The 27,113-nt window shown below is 42.1% G+C and overlaps 1 protein-coding gene across 3 annotated transcripts; it reads left to right on the top strand.

Annotated features, from left to right (window-relative positions):
• Window positions 1-551: 551 nt before the first annotated feature.
• On the top strand, window positions 552-23,698 carry LOC110167670 (circadian-associated transcriptional repressor). Of its 3 annotated transcripts, none has more exons than XM_055156035.1 (6): window positions 552-743; window positions 6,752-7,058; window positions 10,419-10,494; window positions 11,497-11,575; window positions 13,219-13,345; window positions 17,271-23,698. In XM_055156035.1, the coding sequence occupies exons 2-6, from the start codon at window positions 6,789-6,791 to the stop codon at window positions 17,616-17,618; spliced, it is 900 nt and encodes a 299-aa protein (XP_055012010.1). In that variant the 5' UTR covers window positions 552-743; window positions 6,752-6,788; the 3' UTR covers window positions 17,619-23,698. The 3 variants fall into 3 exon arrangements, with proteins under 3 accessions (XP_055012010.1, XP_020788694.2, XP_055012011.1); XM_020933035.2 differs by lacking the exon at window positions 552-743 and adding an exon at window positions 764-1,188; XM_055156036.1 differs by lacking the exon at window positions 552-743 and adding an exon at window positions 1,815-1,838.
• The last annotated feature ends 3,415 nt before the right edge of the window (window positions 23,699-27,113 follow it).

The raw sequence follows: 27,113 nt of genomic DNA, 5'->3' as shown, positions 1-27,113 counted from the left end.
AGGTCAGAAATAATAAACACAAGCGACATTTCGTGTTTAAAACTGGACGTAAAGGCTCAAAACTGGGGCTGTCCCGGGGAAATAAGGACGACCCTGGGTTTAGGTCAAACCGGAGCTGCGAGTTTTTGGCTCCATGTGAGTAAATGTTGAAGTGGGGTGCTTTAAAACGCGCTCGTGTCCCCTCCGGAGCACGGACCGGGGGCTGGACACATGCTCCGCACACTCATGTCCAGAATGTGCTGAGTGTCTCTCTCCGGAGCCGCGCGCGCGCGCATACCATCACCCTCCAGATGATATAATGCGGAGGGCGCGCGCACCAAAAGCAGCTCGTGTTGACTTTGAGTCCAGCTGTTGCTGCTGAAACCGATCCCCGTGTCCACGTGTTTGAGTATTTCCATGCTTATTCGCGTTATTACGTATGCAAATGGGATGCGTGACGTGAACCGCGCTGCGCCTATCGCTCCGCGGGGCCCCGGGCGCGAGCGCTCACTGGCCTGCGCGTGCCGAGTGACGGGCCAATGGCGTCGTGGGTCTCGTGGAGCCCCGCCCACGCAGACACGTTGCGTTTGGAGGAGCTGCACGCGCACGGGCCGATCACAGGCTCCGGTCACAGCGACGCGACGCGCAGCTCTCCGCGCTCCGGTACGTCCACGGCTCCCGCACGGCTCCCGCACGGCTCCCACGGCTCTGGATTTACCCCGACAAAGGATCACACAGGGACCCCACGCTCCAGACAGACCGAGGTACGCGCTCGTGTCCCCCCCGGACCTGCGTGAGCCGCGTCACGTTATTCCGCTCATCTTTATATTTAGATCCACAGAACGCAGCCCGAGGAGCCGGCGAGCCTCCCCCCGGGGAAACGGGCAGGACCGCGGCGTGTTCAGGGCAGAGTAACGGGGCCACACTCCCACTCCCGGGGCCGTGACTCTTCTTCTGTTTTCCTCTCTTCTTCCTCCCACGGTCACAGTTTTGGATTTTACGCGTAACGTTCAGGCTCCGTGTCCAAAGAAAAACGAAGGCGCATGAGGAAGTCTATTGTGTCTGCGTCCCACGGCTCCACGGCCCCACGGCCCCACGGCGCTTGAATCTCACATTTTAGAATCTTTTAACAAATAAATAAATGTTTCGTGATGGAGTTTGGGCTCTGATCTTGATCTAGGACAGCCGCATTTACGGAGATTTCACGCTGTAAGTCTCGATTTGATCTTTTTGGACACAGAAGCGAAGGCCTTTTTTGTATTTGTGAGTTTATTTGAGCGTAATTAACCACAAATATAAACCTGATAAGTGTAAATTCGTGGTTTGAGTTCGGGATTAGTGTGTGTGGTGTATGTTGTGTGGTCAGGGCAGGTGTTGGAGCGGAGAGCGGTGCGCACAGGGGAAAGTCCGCTGTTTAGTGTCAAAAACAAACCAAATCACTGAGCTAATCTGTTATAATCGTGAATATTTAGTTTTATTACCCTCCATTTTACTCAATTATGTCTCATGGAAGCGTAAAAACCTAGAGTAGAGCTACAACAACGCAAAAACAACTCGTGTTTTGCGTGTAAATATTGGAAATTCAGCGTTTAGACAACAGAGAAAGCTCCAAAATTACACAAAATTGACCTTAAATGAGCTTCAAGTCGTGTCAAAACGTTGCCACTTCTTCAAAAACCGAACCTGGAGTTGTTTTGTTTCACTCACGTGTTGGGGTAATCCTTTATTATTAGTCTGTGTACATCTCCAAAGCTCAAAATGATCCGCTCTTTTCTTTTTTTTTTTTTTTTTTTTTTTTTTTTACCTTTTGTTCAGGAGAAATTGGCGATTCCGAGTGATTCCAGTGAAGGTTTTTTGAGGTTAGAGAGAGGAACGTAGTCTAAATACGTTGGGTTTGTGAGTAAAACATGTGTGAATGAGACAAAACACAAGTCCAGGTCTGTTTTGGGACGAGGGAACGACATTAGGACACAGAAAACGGGGTCGTGTCAAAGGATTTTCAGTGTTTCTTCGAGGTTTTTGGACTTCTTCTTCTTCTTCTGACCTTGGTGGTGTCCTGGAGCTGCTGGTCGGGGTCCTGGTCATGGTCCTGGTCGTGGTCCTGGTCGTGGTCCTGGTCCCGTCGGCGGCTCCGGGTGGTTGTTGTGCCTCCGGTCGACGGGAGCTGGCGGTCTGATCCGGTGGTTGTCATGGCGGCAGACCCCGGGGGCCCTCGGAACAAACAGGCTCTCGATGTTTATGAATGAAGGGCCGAGGCAGCAGCTGGACGCCCGCGGGTGGAGCGGGAGGGCAAAGGGGCAGAAAGCAAAAGGGGCAGAAAGCAAAAGGGGGCGCAGGGGCAAAGGGGCACAGGCGGCGGGTTTGGGGCACGATGAGAAAACAGTTTAAACCGAAAAAGTCTCAAGATTAAACTGGTTTTAAGGCTTTTGTTTGCTGATTAATTTTGTTAGATTTTGATTTGTTCCTGCCGCTTAACCAGGTCTAAAACCAGGTCTAAACCAGGACCAGGTCTAAACCAGGACTGAACCAGGTCTGAACCAGGTCTGAACCAGGACTGAACCAGGACTGAACCAGGTCTAAAACCAGCTCTAAAGCCAGGACTAAAACCAGGTCTAAAACCAGGTCTAAAAACTGAACCAGGTCTAAACCAGGTCTAAACCAGGACTAAAATCAGAACTAAACCAGCAAGACTAAACCAGGTCAAAAACCAGGTCAAAAACCAGGACTAAACCAGGACTAAACCAGGACTAAACCAGGACTAAACCAGGACTAAACCAGGACTAAACCAGGACTAAAGTGAGAACTAAACCAGCAGGAATAAACCAGGACTAAAATCAAAACTAAACCAGGACTAAATCAGTTCTAAAATCAAAACTAAACCAGGTCTAAACTGGGTCTAAACCTGGAATAAACCAGGTCTAAAATCAGAACTAAACCAGGTCTAAACCGGGTCTAAACCAGGTCTAAACCAGGACTAAACCAGGACTAAACCAGGACTAAACCAGGTCTAAACCGGGTCTAAACCAGGTCTAAACCAGGACTAAACCAGGTCTAAACCAGGTCTAAACCAGGACTAAACCAGGACTAAACCAGGACTAAACCAGGACTAAACCAGGTCTAAACCAGGTCTAAAATCAGAACTAAACCAGCAGGACTAAACCAGGACCAAACCAGGTTTAAAATCAGACCAAAACCAGCAGAACTAAGACAGGTTTAACCAGGTCTAAACCAGGACTGAACCATGACTAAACCAGTATAAGTCCTGCTCTTGTCCCGGTCTGGTCCCAGTCTCAGTCCTGGTCCTGGTCCCAGGCTCAGTTTTAGTCTCAGTTCTTGTCTTAGTCCTGGTCCTGGTCTCGGTCTCAGTCCTGATCACTCAACAGTCTACACGGGCACAACTCTGGGCCCGTCCCGACACTCAGTCCTGTTTTAGTCCTGGTTTAGACCAGTGTTAGTTCTGGTTTAGTCCTGGTTTAGTTCTGATTCAGTTTTGAATGTTGAGTGGAAAGAGTTCACATAGGAGTCGTAAAGTCATGGAAAATTCACTTTATGTCATGGAAAAGTCATGGAAAAGTTTTGGAATTTTGTCAGTGAAAAAGGGTGGGAACCTTGTCTTGCAGCTTTAATTCATGTTCTAATGTTGTTACTTCCTCCAAAACAGATCTGGAGTTGTGTTTGTGTTTGAGTAGCTCTTTATTATGAGTGTGTCTCAAAACGCTCTGTTCTCTGTTGTGATGTCAATAAGTTTTAGTTTTCATGTAAACGGCTCCTTTTACCTTCAGTTCAGTCGACATGTTTCAGTTCCAGGACTCAAATCATCCAGATGTTTCTAGTGAAGGTGTGTGGAGTTTAAACTAGGGATGGGCTTTCGATGAAATTTTCTTAATCGATCGTCATAAGAATTAACGATCGATTATCGATTAATCATTAACGTTTTTATATTAAAATGATCATCATTATTATTACTATCTGCTCTAATCTGCATAAATCAATTCAACTTTACGACATATAAACCGTAACGACTCTAGAGCCACATCAGCTGTTTGACATTATAATGTGTTTAATTCAGTTTTGTTCAAATCTCACAGAAACAAAACTTAAAACCACATCACTAATTTGCATAAACTAAGTGAAGATAAAACTCCAGCTCTTGTGTCGCTGATGTGGTTCAATTTCTGTCGGATTAAAAGAAAAGACATGACTCAGGTGAATACAGGTCAGTGTGACCAGATTTGTGTTTGTCAAAACCAGGACAGCGTACGGGGGGAGGGGGGCGGGGCCTCGTCATCCACATTGAGCGACTCTCACCTGGAAAAACTTTTTCCCACTGGACACAGAAACATATGTGCTGCTTTATCCACTGTGCACATGGACTCACACTTGTCCCAACGCAACGGAAAGTGTGGAATTTCTTGTACAAATCATCGTTAAATCCACATTTGTGCTTCGGTTCGTTACAGACTGACCCACTGTTTGTGTCTCGCTCCTTCTGATGCAGAGACACATGTACACACCTGTTTGGTCACAACACACAACAACCTACATTCAGTTTGTCGATTAAAATTAACGTAATCGATGAAATTCTTAATGATCAATTATCGATTAATCGAGTAATCATGCCCATCCCTAGTTTAAACAGTCGTGGAAGGTAAAGCACAAAAGTAAAAGTACAATACATAAGTACAAATTTTAGGCGTCTGTACTTTACTAAATGTCAAAGGAGAAATTCAATTTGTCAACTGGACAAATGTTTATTTAGGTCAAAAACTTTTGCAGCTCATCTTGTTTCTTCAGTCCTGAACTGAACTAAACGTTTGTCCAGTTGACAAATTGAATTTCTCCTTTGCCGTCGATTCTACCAAACCTGATTCATGAGCCGGTTTCATTTTGTGGAAACTGTCTGACCTCGCAGCATTAGGATTCGTTCACTTGTCGGTAGGCGGGTGCTTTTTTTAATTTAACCAATCGCTGCTATTTGGTCGTGACGTATGTAATGCTCCAAGTAATTGGCAAAACAATGAACAAAGCAGAGAGTGAACATGCCTGTCAACGATCATTGTCATTTCTGCGAGATGAACTTTCGGATTAAAGTAGCAATAAAAAATGCAAAGTTCGTATCATCTTCATCCATCTGGACGCTTTGTTTACTGTTGTGCTGTTCCACAAAAGGGACACAGACGCCAACAGTTTGACGTCATGACTTCACAGCTCACAGCTGATTGGCCGGTGTGCGCTCCACAACTTCTGCGGTTCTTGCAAATCGTCTTGTGTTTTCTGATTCCTGATCTAGTTGCTGGAGAGAAATGACATTGAAATATTGATACATCGATACAGCAGCCCACGATATCAATACTGTATCATTGCATTAAACGATACGATATATCGCCAAGAGTATTTTTTGGTTTATTTTGCTAAATTATTTTGTTACAGAGCTACAGAGCGTTGTTGTACAGTTGTAGGGAGTATTATCTGTTACATAAGGGTGAGTTTTTGTACAGTTGTAGGGAGTATTATCTGTTATATTGTACAGTTGTAGGGAGTATTATCTGTTGCATAAGGGTGAGTTGTTGTACAGTTGTAGGGAGTATTATCTGTTATATTGTACAGTTGTAGGGAGTATTATCTGTTATATTGTACAGTTGTAGGGAGTATTATCTGTTGCATAAGGGCGAGTTGTTGTCCAGTTGTAGGGAGTATTATCTGTTACATAAGGGTGAGTTGTACAGTTGTAGGGAGTATTATCTGTTACATAAGGGTGAGATGTTGTACAGTTGTAGGGAGTATTATCTGTTATAAGGGTGAGATGTTGTACAGTTGTAGGGAGTATTATCTGTTATATTGTACAGTTGTAGGGAGTATTATCTGTTGCATAAGGGTGAGTTGTTGTACAGTTGTAGGGAGTATTATCTGTTACATAAGGGTGAGTTGTACAGTTGTAGGGAGTATTATCTGTTACATAAGGGTGAGTGTTGTACAGTTGTAGGGAGTATTATCTGTTACATAAGGGTGAGATGTTGTACAGTTGTAGGGAGTATTATCTGTTACATAAGGGTGAGATGTTGTACAGTTGTAGGGAGTATTTTTGTTTGTTTTTAATAATAAAACAACTTCTGCTTCTACTGTAAATGGGCTCGCCTCTCCACAACCTTCAAGTTGGCTTGGTTTCCATGGAAATAATACATTTAATCTCATACTGTGAGAAATTCCAGGCAAAACAACATCTCCATGGTAACGGACCCTCCTCCTGGAAAGTTACACAGTGCATCTTTTAATGAAACTGCATATTTAAAGCTTTATTGTTTTTGTCTCAGTGGGATAAACTAGTGTAAATATTATTGTTTATCGTTTATTTCTCTGTAGATCAGATATCGGTATCGAAATATCGGTTCATTTGATATTAGGGCTGCATATCATTAACAAGTTCCCGATACGATTCATACCTCGATACGTAGGCCACGATTCAATATGGGTCTTGATGCAGTGAGCTTTCGATTCGTTACAATATAATTCAAAAAATCTATTCGCCTCTCCACAGATCTGACCCGTAACCTGGTCTGGTTTGGTCTCCGTGACGACAGAAAGGTCGGCGTTAAACCGTTTCGATCTTCACGGAGACCAAACCAAGACCGAGACCAAGTTACAGGATTGTGAAACATTCCAGACGAAGCAGTAACATCTCCGTGCGTAGAGAAAAGCGTTTGACGTTTTGACTCTGGACCAGAAAAGTTCCACAGTGCGGCTTTAAGTAAGAAAACTGCTCTCTCCTCCACAGATCAGTGATGGTCATTGGCCCAGAGCAGTAGCTGAGGATGTCCACAGACTCGGAGAGCTCCATAGACTGGCTGGAGTCTGAGCATGAGGAGGAAGAGGAGGGCGGCGAGGAAGAGGAGCGGGGCAGGAGAGGGCAGGCGGGCGCCACCACCACCACGACCATCACCACCGCCGCCGCCGCCGCCTCCTCGCCGGGGGGACTGGCATCGCCCGGCGCCGCCCACAAAACCCTGAAGAGGCAACACAGCGGCCAGACGCACCACCTGCCCCCGAGCACGTCACAGACCACACAGAGCTTCAGCCAGAAGGTGAGGACTGCAGCGCGTGTAGGGAGTATTATCTGTTACACTGTACAGTTGTAGGGAGTATTATCTGTTACACTGTACACTTGTAGGGAGTATTATCTGTTACACTGTACAGTTGTAGGGAGTATTATCTGTTACACTGTACAGTTGTAGGGAGTATTATCTGTTACACTGTACACTTGTAGGGAGTATTATCTGTTACGTTGTACAGTTGTAGGGAGTATTATCTGTTACACTGTACAGTTGTAGGGAGTATTATCTGTTACATGTACAGTTGTAGGGAGTATTATCTGTTACATTGTACAGTTGTAGGGAGTATTATCTGTTACATGTACAGTTTGGGAGTACAGTTGTACAGTTGTAGGAGTATTATCTGTTACATTACAGTTGTAGGGAGTATTATCTGTTACACTGTACAGTTGTAGGGAGTATTATTGTTACTGTACAGTTGTAGGAGTATTATCTGTTACTGTTACAGTTACAGTTGTAGGGAGTATTATCTGTTACATGTACAGTTGTAGGGAGTATTATCTGTTACATTGTACAGTTGTAGGGAGTATTATCTGTTACATTGTACAGTTGTAGGGAGTATTATCTGTTACACTGTACAGTTGTAGGGAGTATTATCTGTTACATGTTGTACAGTTGTAGGGAGTATTATCTGTTACATTGTACAGTTGTAGGGAGTATTATCTGTTACATAAATGTAGTTGTTGTACAGTTGTAGGGAGTATTATCTGTTACATTGTACAGTTGTAGGGAGTATTATCTGTTACATAAGGGTGAGTTGTTGTACAGTTGTAGGGAGTATTATCTGTTACAGTACAGTTGTAGGGAGTATTATCTGTTACAGTACAGTTGTAGGGAGTATTATCTGTTACAGTACAGTTGTAGGGAGTATTATCTGTTACAGTACAGTTGTAGGGAGTATTATCTGTTACAGTACAGTTGTAGGGAGTATTATCTGTTACAGTACAGTTGTCTCTCTCTACACCGAGATCTGATCATAATCTGATTTCTGGAGAGATCAGATTACAGAAATCTCATGTAAACAGTGAAAACAGTGCCTCAGTCTGTAGAGTTTGTGAAGGTTTGTGGTTCGATTCCCGCTCTCCGTGTACATTTTTTGGTTAGGCTCACACACAGATAAATGCTGCTGTCGTGTCCTTGGGCAAGACACTTAAGCTGCGCAGGATTTGACACGGAATCCTGTCAAAATCCAAAATTTGTCTTTTAAATACTCAAACGTCCCGTATTACGCCATTTTCCGACACAAATCCTGCATTTTTCGGCTTCTCGGAAAACAGAAAACACTCTGTCGCACCTTGTGATGTCATCGTGTGGTGATACGGGGAGCGCTCCACTGTGTTTTTAAACTCCACACGCCTTCACTAGAATCACGTGGATCATTTCAAACCCGGAATTGCGGCAGAATGTGAGCAGACGAATAATAAAGAATTACTCAGACGTGAATGAAACAAAACACAAATTTTTGAGGAGGGAATGACATTTTAACAAGATTTAAAGCTCACTGGGACATTTTTGTGTAATATTGGATTTGGGTTTTGTTGTAAACACAGCACAGAAACACGCTGGGTTATCGGATTATTCCAGTTATCTCATTTTCCGACCGTGTTCGTGTGTCGCTGAGGGAGAAAAAGTGTGGACACAAGCAGAGTCTCCTCCTCCTCTCACTCTCTCTTTTTCTCTCTGTCTCTCTTTCAATCTCTCTCTCTTTCTCTCTCTCTCTTTCTCTGTCTTGTTCTATCTCTCTCTGTCTCTCTCTCGCTCTTTTTTCTCAGTTTCTTTCTCTGTATCTTACATGGACCTCCCTCTCTCTTTCTCTTTTTCTCTCCCTCTCTCTCTGTCTCTTTCTCTCTTTCCCAGGCCCTCTCTGTCTTTCTCTTTTTCTCTCTCAGCCTCCCTCTCCGTCTTTTCTTTGTCTGTCTCTCTTTCTCTCTGTGTCTCTCGCTCTGTTTTTCTCTTTTTCCATCTCTGTCTCTTTCTTTTGTGTCTGTCTCGCTCTTTCTCTTTTTCTCTTTCTGTCAGTCTCTGTCTCCCTCTCTCTTTTGTCTGTCTCTCTGTATCTCCCGTTCTCTTTTCTTCTCTCTCTCTCTCTTTTTCTCTATCTCTCAGTTGCTCTCTCTCAGTCTCTCTCTTCTGTCTCTTTTTCACTTTTTTCACTCTCTCTGTCTATTTCTCTTTTCTATCTCTGTCTCTCTCTCTCTCTTCTGTCTCTTTTTTCGCTGTCTGTCTCTCTCTCTTCTGTCTTTCTCTTTTTCTCTCAGTCTCTTTCTCTCTCTTCTGTCTCTCTTCTGTATCTCTTTTTCTCCCTGTCTCTCTCTCTCTTCTGTCTCTCTCAGTCTCCCTGTCTGTGTCTGTCTTTCTTGTCTCTCTCTTTCTCTCAGTTGCTCTCTCTTCTGTCTCTTTTTTTCTCTCTGCGTCTTTCTCTCTCTCTCTCTTCTGTCTTTTCTCTGTCTCTCTTTTTCACTTTTTTCACTCTCTGTCTCTCTCTGTCTGTTTATTTCTCTTTTCTATCTCTGTGTCGCTCTCTCTGTCTCTTTGTCTCTCTCTGTCTCTCTCTGTCTCTCTCTCTGTCTTTTGTCTCTCTTTCTATTTTTCTCTCTCTCTGTCTCTCTTCTGTCTCTCTCTTTCACTTTTTTCACTCAATCTGTCTCTCTCTGTCTGTTTATTTCTCTTTTCTATCTGTCTCGCTCTTTCTCTCTCTCCCTCCCCTGCTCTCTCCTCTTCTCTCTCTCTGTTTATTTCTCTCTCTGTGTCTTTTTCTCTCAGTCTATCTCTCTCTCTCTTCTGTCTCTTTTTCTCAGTCTCTCTCTCTCTGTGTCTCTCTCAGTTTCTCTCTCTTCTTCTCTTTTTTCTCTCTGTCGCACTCTCTCTCTGTTCTGTCTCACTCTTTCTCTTTTTCCTCTCACTCTCTCAGGCTCTCTCTGTCTCTCTCTGTGTCTTTTTCTTTTTCGCTCAATCTATCGCGCTCTCTCTCTCTTCTTCTTTTCGCTTTTTCTCTCTCTCAGTTGCTCTCTATGTCTCTCTGTGTCTCTCTCTCTCTGTTCTGTCTGCTTTTTCTCTCTCTCTTCAGTCTTTCTCTCTCTGTCTCTCTCTTTCACTTTTTTCTATCACTCTGTCTCTCTCTGTTTATTTCTCTTTTCTTTCTCTCTCTCCTCCCCCTTCTCTCTCTCTCTCTCTCTGTTCTTTCTCTCTCTGCTTTTCTGTATTTCCAGCTGTTGTTTCCTCATTAAAGTTCCTGTGTCGTTCTGAAGCATTTATTTTATTTTGTTTATTTTATTTTATTTTATTTCGTTTATTTTATTTCATTTTGTGTGTTTTGTGTTTGTTTTGTTCCAGTGCTCGGAGCTGCAGTGTTACATCCAGCCTCTGTCCCTGATCCTGAACGGACTCCGATCGGGACGATACAGAGAGAGTGAGTCTGACGCTTTCATTTCTGCTCCAGTGAAAAAAAAACAAAACACAAACAAAAAACAGATTAAACAGATTAAATTAAAATAACATTCTGCTGTATTCAGAGCTTCATGATTTTGGAAAATTACACAAAATGTGACATGTTTTTTAAAAACTGCACGGATTATTTTTATTATAGTGAAAATTTAATATAATTTTTGAAATAATAATAAAAAAAAAAACAAAAAAAACAAGACTTGTTAATTTATGAATGAAACTGTCAAAATAAAAGTCAAACAGAAACAAAACCAGGAGTAAATCAAGGCTAGTTGTGTGTCTGTGTGTGAGATGAGTGTGTGTCTTTGTGTGTGTGTGTGTATGTGTCTGTGTATGTCTGTGTGTGTATCTGTGTGTGTATCTGCGTGTGAGATGAGTGTGTGTCTTTGTGTGTGTGTTGTCTGTCTGAGTGTGTATCTGTGTGTGAGATGTGTGTGTGTGTCTATGTGTGTGACTGTGTATTTATCTGTGTGAGGTGTGTCTGTGTGTGTGTCTGTGTGAGTTTGTGTGTGTGTGTCTGTGTTTCTGTGTGTGTATCTGTGTTTCTGTGTGTGAATCTGTGTTTCTGTGTGTGAGATGTGTGTGTGTGTGTGTCTATGTGTGTGACTGTGTATTTATCTGTGTGAGGTGTGTCTGTGTGTTATCTGTGTGTCTGTCTGTGTTTCTGTGTGTGTATCTGTGTTTCTGTGTGTGTTTGTGTGTGTGTGTATGTGTGTTTCTGTGTGTGTATCTGTGTGTATCTGTGTGTGTATCTGTGTGTATCTGAGTTGTGAGACTGTAAATGCGTCATAAACTCTGCTGTTTACGACGAGCAGAGGCATCGTAAAAATGTGAACATATAACAACTCCTCAGTCCTTAAGTGACCTACAGTCTGCAGTGTGTGTCACCCGCTCCTGTGTGTGTGTGTGTGTGTCACCTGTTTGTGTGTGTGTGCGTCACCCGCTCACGTGTGTCCCTCTTGTTCAGGACTCAGCACGTTCCAGGAGAGCGTGGCCATGGACCGAATACAGAGGATCATGGGAGTTTTACAGAACCCCTGTTTAGGGTGAGTGTCGTCACACAAACACACAAACAGACAAACCACACAAACACACAACCACACAAACACACAACCACAGAAACACACAAACACACAACCACACAAACACACAACCACACAAACAGACAAACCACACAAACAGACACACAAACACAAACACACAACCACAGAAACACAAACACACAACAAAGACAAACACACACACACAACAACACACACAACACACAAAGACACACACACAACACAACACACACACACAACACACAAACAGACAAACCACACAAACCACACAACTACACAGCCACACAAACACACAAAACACACTGTGAAAGTGAATATAACACACACACACACTCTCTCTCAGTGTGGAGCGTCTCGAGTCTCGGCTCATGAATAAAAGTTGAGTTGAAAACAACAGTGGAATGTGTGTGTGTGTGTGTGTGTTATGTAAGAGTCATAAACAGCACTGGCCTCCTGCAGTGACTCCACATCGTCTTCAACTCGGCTGTTCTGCACAAAAGCCTGAAAGAAAACTCACGAGAAAGAAAACACGAGAGAGAAAACACACGAAGAAACACACGAAGAAACACACGGGAAACACACGAGAAACACACGAGAAAACACACGAGAAACACACGAGAAAGAAGAAACACACGAGAAACACACGAAAAAGAAAACACACGAGAAAGAAAACACACGAGAAGAAAGAAAACACACGAGAAAGAAAACACACGAGAAAGAAAAACACACGAGAAACACAAGAACCACACGAGAAAACACACGAGAAACACACGTGTCACTGCTGGGCTTTTATTCTGAAAGGGCTGTCCACTCCAGCAGTACTGGATGTATCTCTGTCCTGTGAAGCAGTACTGGCTTTGTGTGTCCTGTGTCCGTGTGTGTGTCCATTGAGGCAGTACTGAATGTGTGTGTGTGTGCGTATGTATAAGTGTGTGTCCTCTCCAGTAGTACTGGGGGTGTGTGTGTGTGCGTGTGTGCGCGCGGGTGTGTGTGTTTGTCTGTGGGTGTGTGTGTGTGTGCGCGTGTGCATGCGCGTGTGTGTCCGTGTGCGTGTGTGTCCTCTCCGGCAGTACTTGATGTGTGTGGTGTAGATAAGTGCTGCCTCACTCCAGACTAATTGGAGCCATGAGCCACAGCTGCTGGAGCAGAGGCAGAGGGGGCGTGTCCTCCCAGGGGCCCGAACAGGAGCCTCTCAAGAGAAGCCTCTGCTGTCGTCCGGGCTCCGGGGTCCGGGCTCCGGGCTCCGGGCTCCTCTGTCTCTGTGTGCAGCAGCTGGGGCCCCTCCTCTCTGTGGTCAAACATAGATCAAAGTGAGTCGTGGATAATCTCCTCACACTTTTCTCACAGTTTGACTTGCGATCACATGATTCTGTAATCTCCGGTTTCCGTCTGGCGCTGCTCGTGAGTTAATGTGAGTTTGGCCCCGCCCCCCTTCATTCCTGCGTCACCGGAGCTTTGTTTTCTCTGACGCTGGGGCCTTTTCACAGAGAACACGTGCGAGACCCAAACATGTGAACACGGACACGCCCGCTCCACAGCAGCAGCAGCACACACACTCTGTCTGATCATCTGCTCGTTTGTTGTCACAGTATCATGATTCTTCTCTCTCTTTTGTTTTTTCATTTCAGGGATAAATACATAAACATTATTCTGAAAATGGAGGAGATGCTGAAGAGCTGGTTTCCTCAAGTCAAACTTCCACAACAGCCTCCCCCCGCCGAGACGGACGAGCCTGTGCCCTCCAAGAAGACGAAGGTACACACACACGCACACACGCACACACACACACACACGCACACACACACACACACACACACACGCACACGTTTTGGTAATATGGTAATACCGTAGCCTCATTTATCAGCTGGTTTCACTTGATAGAAACCGTGTGACCTCGCAGCATCAGGATGTTTTCACTCGACAGTAGGCGGGTACTTGTCTTATTTAACTAATCGCTGCTGTTTGGTCATGACGTTTGTAATGCACCAAATCCTGTAGGAAGATCAATAACGTTTTTCCCCTTGATAAAATTCACCAAACATTCTCTTTGTTTTTAAATCCTCGATCTTGGGAATCGTTGCCAATACAGAATGTCTGTCTCTTCTTTGCCTGACTGGTGGCTGGACTCACTCTTCGGGAGTTTTTGCAAACTGTCTAGTGCAGGAGTGTCCAAACTGTTTTCATCAAGGGCCACATATGTAAACACAGAAGAAGCAGAGGCTGATCGAGGGCCACAGACTGATGCTCAATAAAGTCAATAATTGAAATATGTGCATGTTTAACATGTTAGAATGAGCCATCAGTTTTTATTCACGCTAAAATCCTTAAAAACCTCACACTAAATATTAAATATGAGCTTTATCAAGGTAGATTTTCAAAAAACGTGCAGTAAAAAGTTAATTTTTAATTGATGCAAGGTAATTTGGGCCAATTCACCTCGAAGTCTGAGGGCCAAGAAAAATTTGTCTGAGGGCCGCATTTGGCCCACGGGCCATAGTTTGGACCTGCCTGGTCTAGTGTATTCTGATTCCTGACCTAGTCGCTGGAGAGAAATGACATTGAGCGGAGGCACTAGATGGAACCAGCCTGACTAGTAACACTGTTTACTGCAGTATAATCCTGGGGTTTAACGGCATCAAGTTTTGATACAGACTGAACCAGGACTGAACTAGGACTTTACGGCACAAAACTCCGGCATCTCGATTGATATTTCTTCTGCTTTTGAAGTGATGACGTATTTTTAACTGTCAAGTCGTGTCTGTGAATTCATATTTGTACAGAAGCAAGCGTCATCATAAAGTTTCATTTGGTGATTGTAATTCTTGACGTCGTAACTTTTCAGTTCGTTTTCTGATGGATAAAATTCCCGCAACACATTTTTTATGAACGACTGGACTCATTCGAGAGTTTACGAATATTTATTTTATGCTCAACTACAGACAAATATGCACACGGATATTTCTGAAAGCTTTTCATCTCCATGGAGAAAAACATTTGACCCTCCACACTGCAGTAGAAGTGAAGTAGTTTTCCTTTACAGCTTTTACTCGTGTTTTGTTTTCCTCCACCTGCAGTGAAACGCCCATGATTCTATAGACTTTTATTGTACAGATTCTGATTGTATAGAGTATTATTATCAGCCTGTGGGGGGAAACAGGATTACGGCCTATTCTTACCGAGGTATTTTGTGGTGTAGGGTTCAGGGGACAATGGATCTGTAGAAAATGTCACTCTGAGCCAGTTTCCTCGGGGCCTAAAGGTCAGAACACTCTGGAACAGACTTTTAATTAATGTGGCATTATTTCTGCAGCTTATCTGTGCGCGGCTTTCAGCGGCGCAATCGCACACGCGCAACTTTCCATTAAAGATCGGCTGAATAATTCGGGGTAAATTCGTGAAGAAATGTGTTTAAAGGGCCCGTGTACAGCACGTTTCAGAAACAAAACAGTGCTGCACAAAACAGATAAAACATGCAATAAAAATATAAAATAAAGTGCTATTTAAGACAATAAAACTAGTAAAATAAAATAAAAAAATAATAATAAATAAAATAAATAAATAAAATTAAATAATAAAATACATTTAAAAAATAAATAAAATAAAATAAATGAAATGTAGTTTCCTCGACACAAACAGACCTACAGTTGTGTTTTTTTCTTTCATTTACACATTTTTAACACACAAACCTGCACATTTAGGCTTTAGAGTTCTTCTCTCAAACTGAAAACACTCTGCTCCACCTTGTGATGTCATCATGTAACAGAGAAAGGAAGAGCTTGACTGTGTTTTTAAACTCCACACACTTTCACGAGAATCGTTTGGATGATTTTTAGGTCTGGAATTGCCAAATCTCGACTGAATGAAAGGTGAAGATGCAGATCAGGAGAGTCAAACGCAACTTCACAGAGGCCAAAATTAAAAACTGTGACTAAGTCGTGGGCCCAACTAAATATTTATTGAAAAATTTTAGCATCTGCAGGTTTTCTCTTTTTTCGAGATATGTAATGTTCAGCCTTTTCTTATTCAAATAAATGTTTAATAATAGTTTTGCTTAAACATTGAAACCAGAACAAGCGTAATATAAAATAATAACAACATTTTAAATAAATAATGTCTCTATAGTCCAGGGGTCTCCAGCCTGTAGCTCAGGAGCCAACGTATTTCTGAATGATATATATTGTGCTGAATAAGTCAAATTTGATTAATTACCTTTGTAAATGTACCATACTAATGCCCAGTTTTGTGCACAAATAAATTAATAATGGTTTATATTTTATCTATTATTGTCTATTTTATCTACATATTTAATATGATCTCGTGAGCCAAATATAATTATATCATGGGCCAAATTTGGCCCCGAGCCTGAGTTTGACATGTGTCAGACATGATAGATAAACTTTGAGAAATTATTTGGACACAGGAGCTCACACTTTACAATATATATACAATATATACATTATAATATAATAACAAAGAGTAAAAAATATAAAAGGTCTAAATTAGTAGCAATAAAGATCACAATAGAAAGGCTGGAGTCAAATAAGACATAATTATATAAAAATATACTGTATATGTACAAATCAAAATAAAATAGAAAATAAGTTATGACCTCTTTTTTTATTTTGTATAAGTAAGATGATAAAAAGGTAAAAACAGAGCTGCTAACATGAAAACTATCACTTCATGACATCATAAGGTTTGGAGATGTAGACTCACTCAGGCTTTATTCAGGCTTCCAGAAGACGTTTGGAAACATGAGGATGACGACTTTTTGGTGTATTTCCCGACACTGGGCGTGTGATAAAACCGTGGACTCAGCAGCAGCGTCTTCACGACCTGCCAAAGCTTTTCACGAGGGACGAGACTCGAATCTCAGCTTCATGTCACTCACAGACGACTGGATGGAACTGTTGATCTGCCAAACATAACAGAACACCACAATGACGTCTTTTTTTATTACATTAGACAAATTATAACAAACAAATGTTTTTATAAAAGGAAAAAAGAAAGAACACAATGACATCGAGATGATGAAAACTGGGCCAGTTTCTCAGTTTTCCCAGATTTCGTCAGAGTTCCTGTCAGTGTTGGGAAAGTTCAATTTTCTGCATGAACTAGTTCAAAATTCAGTTCTAGCTTAGACCTAGTTTTAGTCCTGGCTTAGTCCTGGTTTAGACCTGTATTCAGTCCTGGTTCAATCCTGAATTAGTCCTGGTTTAGACTTGGTAAAAAAAAAAGGGGGATATAACCCAAAATGTGAAAACAGGAAAATACCGCCGTGTAATCCATTTATTTCAACAAAGTAACTGTAATCCAGTTACCACTCATGGAAACAGTAACTGTAACTGAATACAGTTACTCATAATTTGTACTCTGATTACATAACTCCGGTACATGTAATCTGTTACTCCCCAACACTGAATATAAGGTGTCTGGATTATAAGGCACGCAGTCATTTTTTTGATTAAATTAATTTAAGTGCGCTCTATAGTGCAGAAAATATGGTAGTCAAACATGTGAATGAAACAAAACACAAGTCCAGGTCTGTTTTTGAGGAGTGAACGACTTTATAACACGACTTAAACCTCACTCACAGTTAGTTTTGTGTAATATAAGACCTTTAACTGAATAAATCTCTGTACAAAACATTTATTGACCAGATATTTTTTCTCGTTCACAGCTGTGCTCCTCTCAGCCCGTGGGCCCCTTCACGTACACGGAGCCCGAGCCGGGGCCCAAGCCTCTGCGCGTGACGGACCTGACTCCCCCCGGGGCCTACTCCGCCTCCAACGTCAAGTGGCTCCACACGTCCCCCATCTGCTCCCCCAGCGCCGAGCAGAGCCAGCCCAAAGACCGGGACCTCACCCAGGACAGCGCGGTCTCCTCCAGCACGGACTCCCTCACTAAGACTGAGCCCAGGCCCCGGGGCCCCCCCCCGCCGGGGAAGATCCGCGCCCCGTGTTTGGAAAAGCTCCTGAAGTCCACGGAGAGCCTCATCACGCACAGAATGGACAGCTCCTCCTCGTAGTCCAGGTTCTCCGCGGTCCAGGCCTGTCACGAAAACAGATTTTAAAGCGTCATCGCAGACTGTTTATAGAAACGGACAAAGCCGCCGCGTTCCGAGCAGGAAGTGAGCGTGGGCGCGCTTCCGGCTCCATCGACTCTGGCTCCAAAAACGAAACAAAACCGGAAAAAAACGTCGCATTTCTCTTGTTTAACTTCTCTTTCGGAGGTTCTGTCAAACGCTTTTCTCCGTGGAATGTCTCACAGTATGGCATTAAACCTTCCTGTCTTCACGGAGACCAAACCAGACAGAGTTACAGGTCAGATCTGTGGAGAGGCGACCCCGTTCACAGCCAGAATGTTTGTTTTTCTAGGTATTTTTAAGCTATAAACCCACCTGTGATTGAATAAATGTAAAGTAGAGCTGTTTAAAGTCACACTGTGGGACATTCCAAGCAGAGCAGTGACATATCCATAGCAACAAGAAGGTGACGGACCTCCAAACGAAAAGTTACACAATGCAGCTTTAACACCAAGGCCAGCAGATCAAAAACAAAAGGCCTAGAAAAACTGAAAATAACTCAAAATCTGATTTAATACTCATATTTATATCAAGTTTGAGATAATTTTAGATCCCAAAAAAACAAAATTATGATTTAATTGATGTAATACAATCAATATTTTAACATTTTTTTGGCTGACATGTCCAAACGTCACCACTGTTTGGCCGAATATTTGTGTTTTTCTCTGCTGTGGGACTTTCCAAGCAGAGAAATGATGTATCCAGAGAAACAAAATTGTGAAGGAGCCTCAACAGAAAAGTTTGGGTTTTATTTCACAATTTTGTCCATAAATCAACTCTGATTCCTAATACAGAGCTCCAAATTTGCTCCTATAACTACAGCTAGAATCTGTGTGTCATTTGTTCATTCGTTTTCAAAATAAAACCAAAAATAAGAAAAAGAAAAGAACAACAATTTTCTTCATTATTTGTCTCCAAAACCAAAATGAAAAAACAGATAAAGATTTGTTTTTCAGAGTTCGATTTTGTTTCCGCGACTTAAACTGCAATGCGGGAGTAAACCAGGACTGAACCAGGTCTAAACCAGGTCTAAACCAGGTCTAAACTGGGACTAAACCAGGTCTAAACCAGGAACACACCTCTGGGCCTGTCCCGACACTCAGTCCTGGTTCAGTTCTGGTTTAGTTCTGTTTTAGTTCTAGTTCAGTCCGGGTTTAGTCCTCCTGATTCAGTCCTGGGATCGGTCCTCGTTTAGACCTGGTTTAGTCCTGGTTCAGTCCGTAAGAGTCAGAATTAGATGAAACGGGAAACACAAAATCGAAAACTGAAAAACGATTACCCTTCTTTTCATTTTGGTTTTGGAGACAAATAATAAAGAAAATAGCTGTTCTTTTGTTTTCTTAATTTTGCTTTTATTTTGAAAAGCGAATGAACGGTACATGGATTCTCCGGCCTCGATGAGCTTCATTTGACTGGAGCCGAACGCCGCGGTTGACGTCACACTCCGTCTGTCCGCTTCTCTACTCAGTCTGTGGTCGCCGTGGTGATTCTCGTGACAGGCCTATCGTGATCCCGTCCGGACCACTCAGTTTCGTCATTCCAGCCTGAGGGGGGGCGCCGGCGAGCGGGGCGAAAACGCAAGAACGCACGCCGACGACCGAGGAGTTCACAGACTTTTTAAAACGAACTTGGGTTTTCCGAACGAAGAGAAAAGCTGCGCTCCGTCGGTTTTTGCCCCCCCCCCCCCGTCTGCTTCCGCCCTCTGCTGTGCACCTGTCTGTATTTTTGTTTGCACTCTGGAGTAGCGCGTGTGAAAAGGCAGCGGTCGCCGGGTTCGTGCGTTTTAACCCGGAAACAGAAATGCGAGGTGCGAGGCTCGGACCCGCTCAAAGGGAAAACTTCTGTGAGTTTGAAGGGATGGTGTCGGATCCTGGAGTCGAGCTGCACAATCGGATTTAAAAAATGACGCTTCGTAATTGATAAATTTGCAGTGACGTCACGCTGGGGGTGTCCTACGTGTAGCTCGTGTCTCTGGCGGAATGTTTTTGCAGTTACTGTAGTGACAGAAACAACGGATTTATAATAAAAACTGGATAAGCCACTCCTCCTCTGCCTCTAGTGGCCACTCCAGGTACTGCAACTCCCGGGAGCTTAGACGCAAAACGAATTCTCCCAAAGAGCGCAAAACATTTTTTGGGAATCTAGATGTTCCTATTTACCCGGGACAGTCCTAGTTTTGAGTCTTGTGTCCCCTGTATGGAAGATAATTTGTTTCATCAGATTTTGAATTTTAAATGCCGTTGAATTTCTCCCTTTGAATGTATTCATTCTGAAAAACACATTTTTGAATTAATTTTATTCTGAATTTTAGTTGCTGAAATTTTAAGTGTACATTTTCAGAGTGTTTGGATTTTGACTGTTAAATACGAGGGCTTGAATATATTTGTGCTGAATATTTAAAAGGTGAAAGTTTTATTTTGAATTTTAGAATATAAAAATTCGCAGGAAAGATCCAAGATGCCAAGGTCGAAGCAATCGATCCAAAGTGATCCAATCCAATTTAGTAACATGCGGGAAATGGTGCAGTGAACCAGTTTGATTGGTCAGAATTAGCCTCATCAAAACCTCATCTCTTTTATTTATTTAAGTGTAAACCCCGCCCACAGATGAGAACGGCCAATAGGAAATAACCTCTGTCCTTCTCAATCACATATGATCGATTGCTTCTGCCTTGGCGTATTGGATATTTGTTGTGAAATTTTTCAGTGCGAATTTTACACTCTGAATTATAACATTTGAATTTGAGGGCTTGAAAATATCTGTGCTGAATACTTAAAATGTGAAATTTTTATTGTGAATTTGAAATATGGATGGATGAAAAAGTATACTGAAAATTTCAACAACTAAAATTCAGAATGAAAATAATTGCAAAGTGATAAAATTCAGCGGTATTTAAAATTCAAAATCTGACAAATTATCTTCCAATACCTCTGTCCCTGCAAAACCATCAATTTGTCTCAGTTTTATACAAGAAATGTCCCAAGTGTCTCTATTTTTGACCCCTGAAAACAGTAAAGAGACGCATAAACTGACATTTAGTTGTGAAAATTACAGAAAAGCTGCTTAAAAACGACCAAAACCCAAACAAAATCTGACTATACTGACTCGTGTTCGTTTGGAATAAGTCACGAATGAGCCGAGTGCAGAAAAATTCTCCTTAATTACACACTCGTTTCACAATTGATTTATCACCAACCGCCACAAACCGAGAGCGTCCCAGTTGAAATCTGGTCACCCAAGGCATCCGGCTTTCACAACCCTCGGAGTTTGTAGGATTCTTGTCTGTTTTCACGACATAAACTTTTTAAAAATACTCCTAAAAGTGATCTTGGTAAGACTTTCTCGCTCTGGCTCTGGTCGGTTCTATTCACGCTTACATCACGAACCAAGAAGACGTTTGGGAACATGCGACGACGACTTCCTTTTGGGCTCTGGTTGCGGTAGAAAGTCTGACAAAATCTACAAAAAATTGGAAAATATCAAAGTTTTCTTCATCTCCACATCAGCCCAGTGTCAGGAACGGCCAAGCCCAAGTTATTTTTTTAAGTCAACTGAAGGATTTTGAGCTGAGACAAAGTTCATGATTGAAAAATACGTAAAAATCGCTGCAAAATCTGACAGTTTTTGAAAGTTGTAGGTGTCCTGTCAGCCGAACACGAGCTCCAGTGAGAGAGTCCACCGTCCAACTCAAGACAAATACAAACAGAAAGACACTAATCAATTATTTTAACAAATCCATGGTATGAAGTTGTCATCGCATGTTTCCAAATGTCTTCTTGGTTTATGATAGAGCTGGAGATCATTACGCAGTTGTCGATACGATACATACCTCGATACAGTGAGCTTTCGATTCGATACGATATATTTACAATCGATTCGATACAGTTCAGTAAAAATAAAGGCTAAATCGTGGCTGTGACAGTAGAAATCTTTGTTAAACCACTTCTTGTGCAAAGTTAATCCTCAAAATAGTGAAAATGTCAAATGTGTCACATAAAATAGTTTTCTCCTTCTAAACAAACAACAAAACTGCAGCTCTGTAACAAAATAATTGAGTAAAATACACCAAAAAATACTTTTGGTGATGTATCCATACAGCAGCCCACGATATCATCACATTAAACGATTTATCGATATTTCAATATTTTTGCACACTTCTAGTTTATGATGTAAGCGTGAATCGAGCCTAACGCTCCACGCCGTGCAGTCTGACAAAATCTGTGAAAAATGAGAAAATATCCTAGTTTTTTTCATCTCCGTGTCATTGTATCGTTCCATTATGTTCGGAGAATCAACAATTACAACCATACCTCATTTTTTTTCATCATTTCCCCACTGACACACACTGGGTTCATGCGATTAGAAGAGACGAGATGATTCCAAACAGCACATACGTCTGCGGTCTTCATTTTACCGCTGATCACATTTACTCCAGCGGGTTTGATCGTAGTCGGTCGGGAACTACACCGGAAGTTGCCATCGCAAGTTTCCAAACGTCTTCCTGGTTTGTGACGCAAGCGTGAATAGAACCGATGGGTCAAAACACTTTTATTTTTGGGTCCGTGAGCGCAGTTCACTGAAAACAACACTACGCCATCTTGAGTTCAGCTGCAGATTTTGTTGTAGTTCTGTGGACACGATGCCACTTTAGCCGAAAAGGTTTGAAGATCGTCTGAAAACTCAAAATGGATTAAGAGTTTAATTCTCAACAAAAGCGTAAGAGCGAAAAAAAACTGTGACTAATGTTGTTCGAGAGGGACTTGACTCCCTCTGTTTCTTTTCCTCTCTCTTCTCTCTTTGCATCCCTTTCTCTACTTTCCTCTCTTCCCCTGCTTTTCCATTTGTGTTCTTTCCATTTCAACCTTTCTCTCATTCTCATTTTCTCTCTCTCTGTCATTGTTTCTCTTTTTTTTTTAATATAAAGATCTTATATTCTCGTTCTCTCTCTCCATCTCACTCCCTGTGTCTCTTTCCTTTTCTCCTTTTTTTTTCTGCCTCTCCATCCTCCTTTCTCTTTGCATCCCTCCATTCCCCTTTTCTCATTTTCTCTCTCTTTCTCGTTGTTTCTCTAGATCTTTTTTTTTAGATATAACGATCTTGATTGTATAAAAATCCTCTTTTTCTGGTCGGTTTCTGCGTTAAAACAAAGAAACAAAGCTCTGATTTCAGTCTAACAAAGCCTCAGACGGAGCAGTGCCTACAGTTAGCGCCACACCCCCAGAGAATGTCAACGACGTCAGCTGCAAAATATCAATACGTTAAAAAAAAAAAAAAAAAGGAGAATTCTGTGCGTTGTAAATTCGAGATGAAACTGAGAAACTAACACGAGAATCCCACGAACTTCCGAACACGTCGGACGAGTCTAAACTCCGATTCCTCTTCGTTTTCTTCGTTAATTCCGTTTTGTGCAGCTCCGCTCTCGCGTCGACAAACCGCGACCGTGAAAACTTCTTAAAATGTGACGTTCTTTCTCCCCTTTACGACTCCACTCTCTCTCCGTTATGTGACTGTTACTAATCTATGTTCAGAGAAAAGTCTTTAGGTATAACTGTTCTACCTCAGCAAGCTCGAGCGTCCGGCCGTGGACCAGCCGGCTCCGCGGGCCGGCGAGGGCGTGCGCGCGCGGGTTCGAGGCTGGCGAATGTCCGCGTCTGTGGTAGGGGCGAGCAGTGCCTGTTTCGTCATCCTGTGCCTGTACGAAGCTTCTCTGGGAGCCGGCGGTTCTCGCTCCGGCTCCTCGGCGGCGGCGGGATCTACGGACTCATCGTGAAGTCTGGCGTTCCTCCTGCCGTTCTCCTGTAATTAACTTATTGCCATCTTGCCAACTGTGTTTCGTGGTGGAGTCTTTTTGTTTTTGCCGTTGGGGTGACCCGGGGTTTGGGCACACGGACTTGGGAAGTTTTTTTCATAGACCAGTGGAGGAACAGACACTTCTTAAAGGTTGTCAGTTTACCCGATAAGTGGCCTTTATTGTGTCAAATTTTATACTTTCAAAATAAATGTGATATATTTGTTTGATGCAACTCTTCGTGGATGTCATTTTTTTTGGGTCTTGTCTTGTTTCAGTCTGATGTCGGTGGAGTTTAAACGGCGAATATTACGCTTTTATCAGATCCGTGTTCTAATGTTTCCTCATCACAAACAAGATGTTTCATTCACGTATTTAATTTACAAATGCTGCAGATTTTGTCAGTTTTTCTCTCAAACTGAAAACACTCGCTTTGTGATGTTATGTGTTAAAACAGGAAGTGCTTTTTTCACTTCGTTTTTTCACTTCAATTGGATCATTTCAGCCCTGAATCTGCTGAATAAAATGTAAAAGGAGCTTGAGACTTAGACTACGTTTACACTGAAACGAATCGCTTCCAGACACGTGTCCGCACAACTTTGATCACAGTTGTTTACATTTTGCAGAAATGAAACTTAAAACCACATGACTCATTTGCACGACCTGAGCTCCAAAAAACGGCTCGCTCCTGTGCGCTGATGCGGTTCAGCTTCAGTGGAATATGAGTGTTGTTTCTGTGACAGAGGGGTGTTCTGCTGATGGTGAGTCTGTTCTGTGTTTCTGTCGTGTTGGAGATGGTTCATGTGAAACTTCTCAGAGATTATACGTCTGCAGGTCGTACACACAGACACACGGACATATGAATGGACAGATATTCTCGCCTCTGAGTGTTTTGGCGGTGAATGACTTCGCGGCGCATAAACGTACATCAGAGTATCAGTGTTTTCAGGCGTCCACACGGTGCTGGATCAGATCAAACATGAATTCGTGGGAGCTGGAGGCACCAGATCGTTCCGTCTCTGGAACCGTTTTCCATCGGATTAGTGTGAACGAACACTGCACCCACAATGAAAATGACTTGAATACAAATTAGTGTGGACAGGGCCTTAGAAGTTAGACAATTTTATTGATCCACAAGGGAAATAACTTGGACACAGGAGTTCACACATCACAATATAACATAATAACAAAGAGAAAAACTATAAATGTAAAACATACCAGGAGAAAGGCTGAGAGTCTAGCATTCATGCCTCACAGCCAGAAGGTTCTGGGTTGTTTTTGAGGAGGAAACAACAATATAACACGACTTAAAGCTCACAAGAGTCAGTTTGTGCATATAAGACTTTTAAAATCGTGGTTCTGGAGCTGGGAGTTGCCAGATGATCTCAAGATATATAATATATATATATATATATACACACACATATATATATATATATATATATTATATATATATACACACATATATATATATATATATAACATTATATATATATTGATATATATATACTATTATATAATATATAATATATATATATATATATATATATACTATACATATAATTATTATATATATATATACTATTACAGACACTATTAAAATTATACTTTGACAGCCTGCTGTCAAACTCATTTTGATCCGGGGTCGTATCCAACCTACTTTGATCCCAAAGTGTCCGGATCAGAAAACTCATGTCATATAAACCCCCAAAATAACAATAAGTTAAAAATATTTGTGCAGAGAAACACAAATCTATTACAGAAATCTTTTTTAATTGATGAACTCTTTCTTTTACAAAATATTATAATATTATGAACAACCTGAAACTTTAAGAAAAATACAATTTCAACACAATGTTTTAACTTTAAATTGTGCAAATAGAATAAGTCAATTTTTGTTGTAAAATCCTGCACTCGGCTCCACTTTTCTCATGTTGGACATTTTTCTGATGAGGGTGTCACGGTCAACAGTCAAAACGATCGTCCTTTAAGAGCGTTTGGAAAGAGACAAGTCTTCATTTGTGCTGCTCTGGTGGGAGGGGCCACGTACAGAGACGCTGGAGACGCTGCTGTGATAAACACCACAGAAAATTATCAATATTTGAATAGAAAATATAATTAAAATATTTTAGTAGAAAATATTTTTTCTACTAAAAAGGGCCAGATTAAAGGTCTTGGAGGGCCGGATCTGGCCCCTGGGCCGTATGTTTGACACCCCTGCTTTACAGTGACATCGGGCTGGGGGTGTTCTACATGATCACCTGTTGTCGTCCAAATAAATCAGCTCTTTATGGTCAGACAAAAAAAAAACCTCAGATTTAAAGTCTAACTTGAGGAATTTAAGAGCGTCAGACAGCGCAGTGTCGAGCCAAAGCAGGTTTATTTGTGCAGCACAAGTCGTACACAAAGTGCTTTACAGAATAAGAAATACATTAAAATGTAAATAATCATCATAAAATTTTAAAAATCGACAGACACATAAGTGAGAAAAATGAGAGAGAAGAGAGCAGAATTAAACCCTTTCAGTCAGACGCAGCTAAACAAATAAAAAATAAAAATATTCAACCCGATTTTACACATTTTTCAGTCAGTTCGAGTTATTTAGTTGGTCCTGGTTTAGAACAGCAAAGCCCTGGATTTAAATCTGCAAAAACATCATCAAGAACATCTTTTTTTTTTTGTACAGTAAATCAGTAAAATAAACTCACAATCAACAGTCATTATATTAATTAGAATAAAAAAAATATAACATTTTCTTTTGTTTCTATGGCAACAGATCTAATTGTTCATCAGTCTGGCTCCCGTGAACGTGTGATTGCTGAGAGTTTCCTGGAAAAGAAAATCATATTGTGTGAGTGTTCATCTGAGTGTGTGAAAGTGCGTTTGTGTGTGTGTGAGTGTGTTTCTGAGCTGATTGACGCCCCGTGGTCTCCTCTCCTCGGTCTTTTGTGCGGCGAGTGGAGCGGTCTGAGCGTCCGTGGGCTTCAGCGGCGGTAATGACACAATAGAACCGCTTCTCTCCGCCTCCGTTTCTGTGAAAATGGTCGTCGATTCGAGCGAGAGACGACGAGGCCGCGGGACAGACAGACGGAGCAGTGCCTCGGGCTGCTCCGCCGCCGCTCACACCGGACCGGGACGACCGGGACGACTGTTGTGACGTTTAATGACCTCACCGCTTCTCCACTTCTTCTTCTTCACGCGGATTCTCACTAATTCTATTTCTGCGTCCAGTTCCGTTTTTCGAAATACACAAGAAACAGGAAGCGCAAAGTTCCAGTTAAAAAGGAAAAGCTGCACCGTGGAATTTTCACGGCAGAATCTGTAACCTAAAAACTAAACATTTTTGAAAAGTGTTTAGTTTTGAAGATGACATGAAGTACAACGCTCTGAAAAGTTTGGGGTCACTTAGGCTGCGTTCAGACTGCAGCCTGAAGTGACCCAAATCCGATTTTTTGGCCCCTATGTTCCTGTATCTGATCTTTTAATGTCAGTCTGAACCACACAGATCTGATTTTTTCAAATGTGACCCAGGACACTTGGATATGTGCTCCTGAAACTGATACATATCTGATCTTTTGACATGTGACTTCAGTGTGAACGGTCAAAGTGCATTCATCCACCTACACGTTATCAACAAGACACAAACGTCA

Source organism: Boleophthalmus pectinirostris, unplaced genomic scaffold (genome assembly GCF_026225935.1).
Source record: "Boleophthalmus pectinirostris isolate CB_2022bp ecotype Guang Dong unplaced genomic scaffold, ASM2622593v1 HiC_scaffold_2, whole genome shotgun sequence".
NCBI lineage: Eukaryota > Metazoa > Chordata > Actinopteri > Gobiiformes > Gobiidae > Boleophthalmus > Boleophthalmus pectinirostris.
This window is presented reverse-complemented; position numbering and strand designations above follow the sequence as displayed.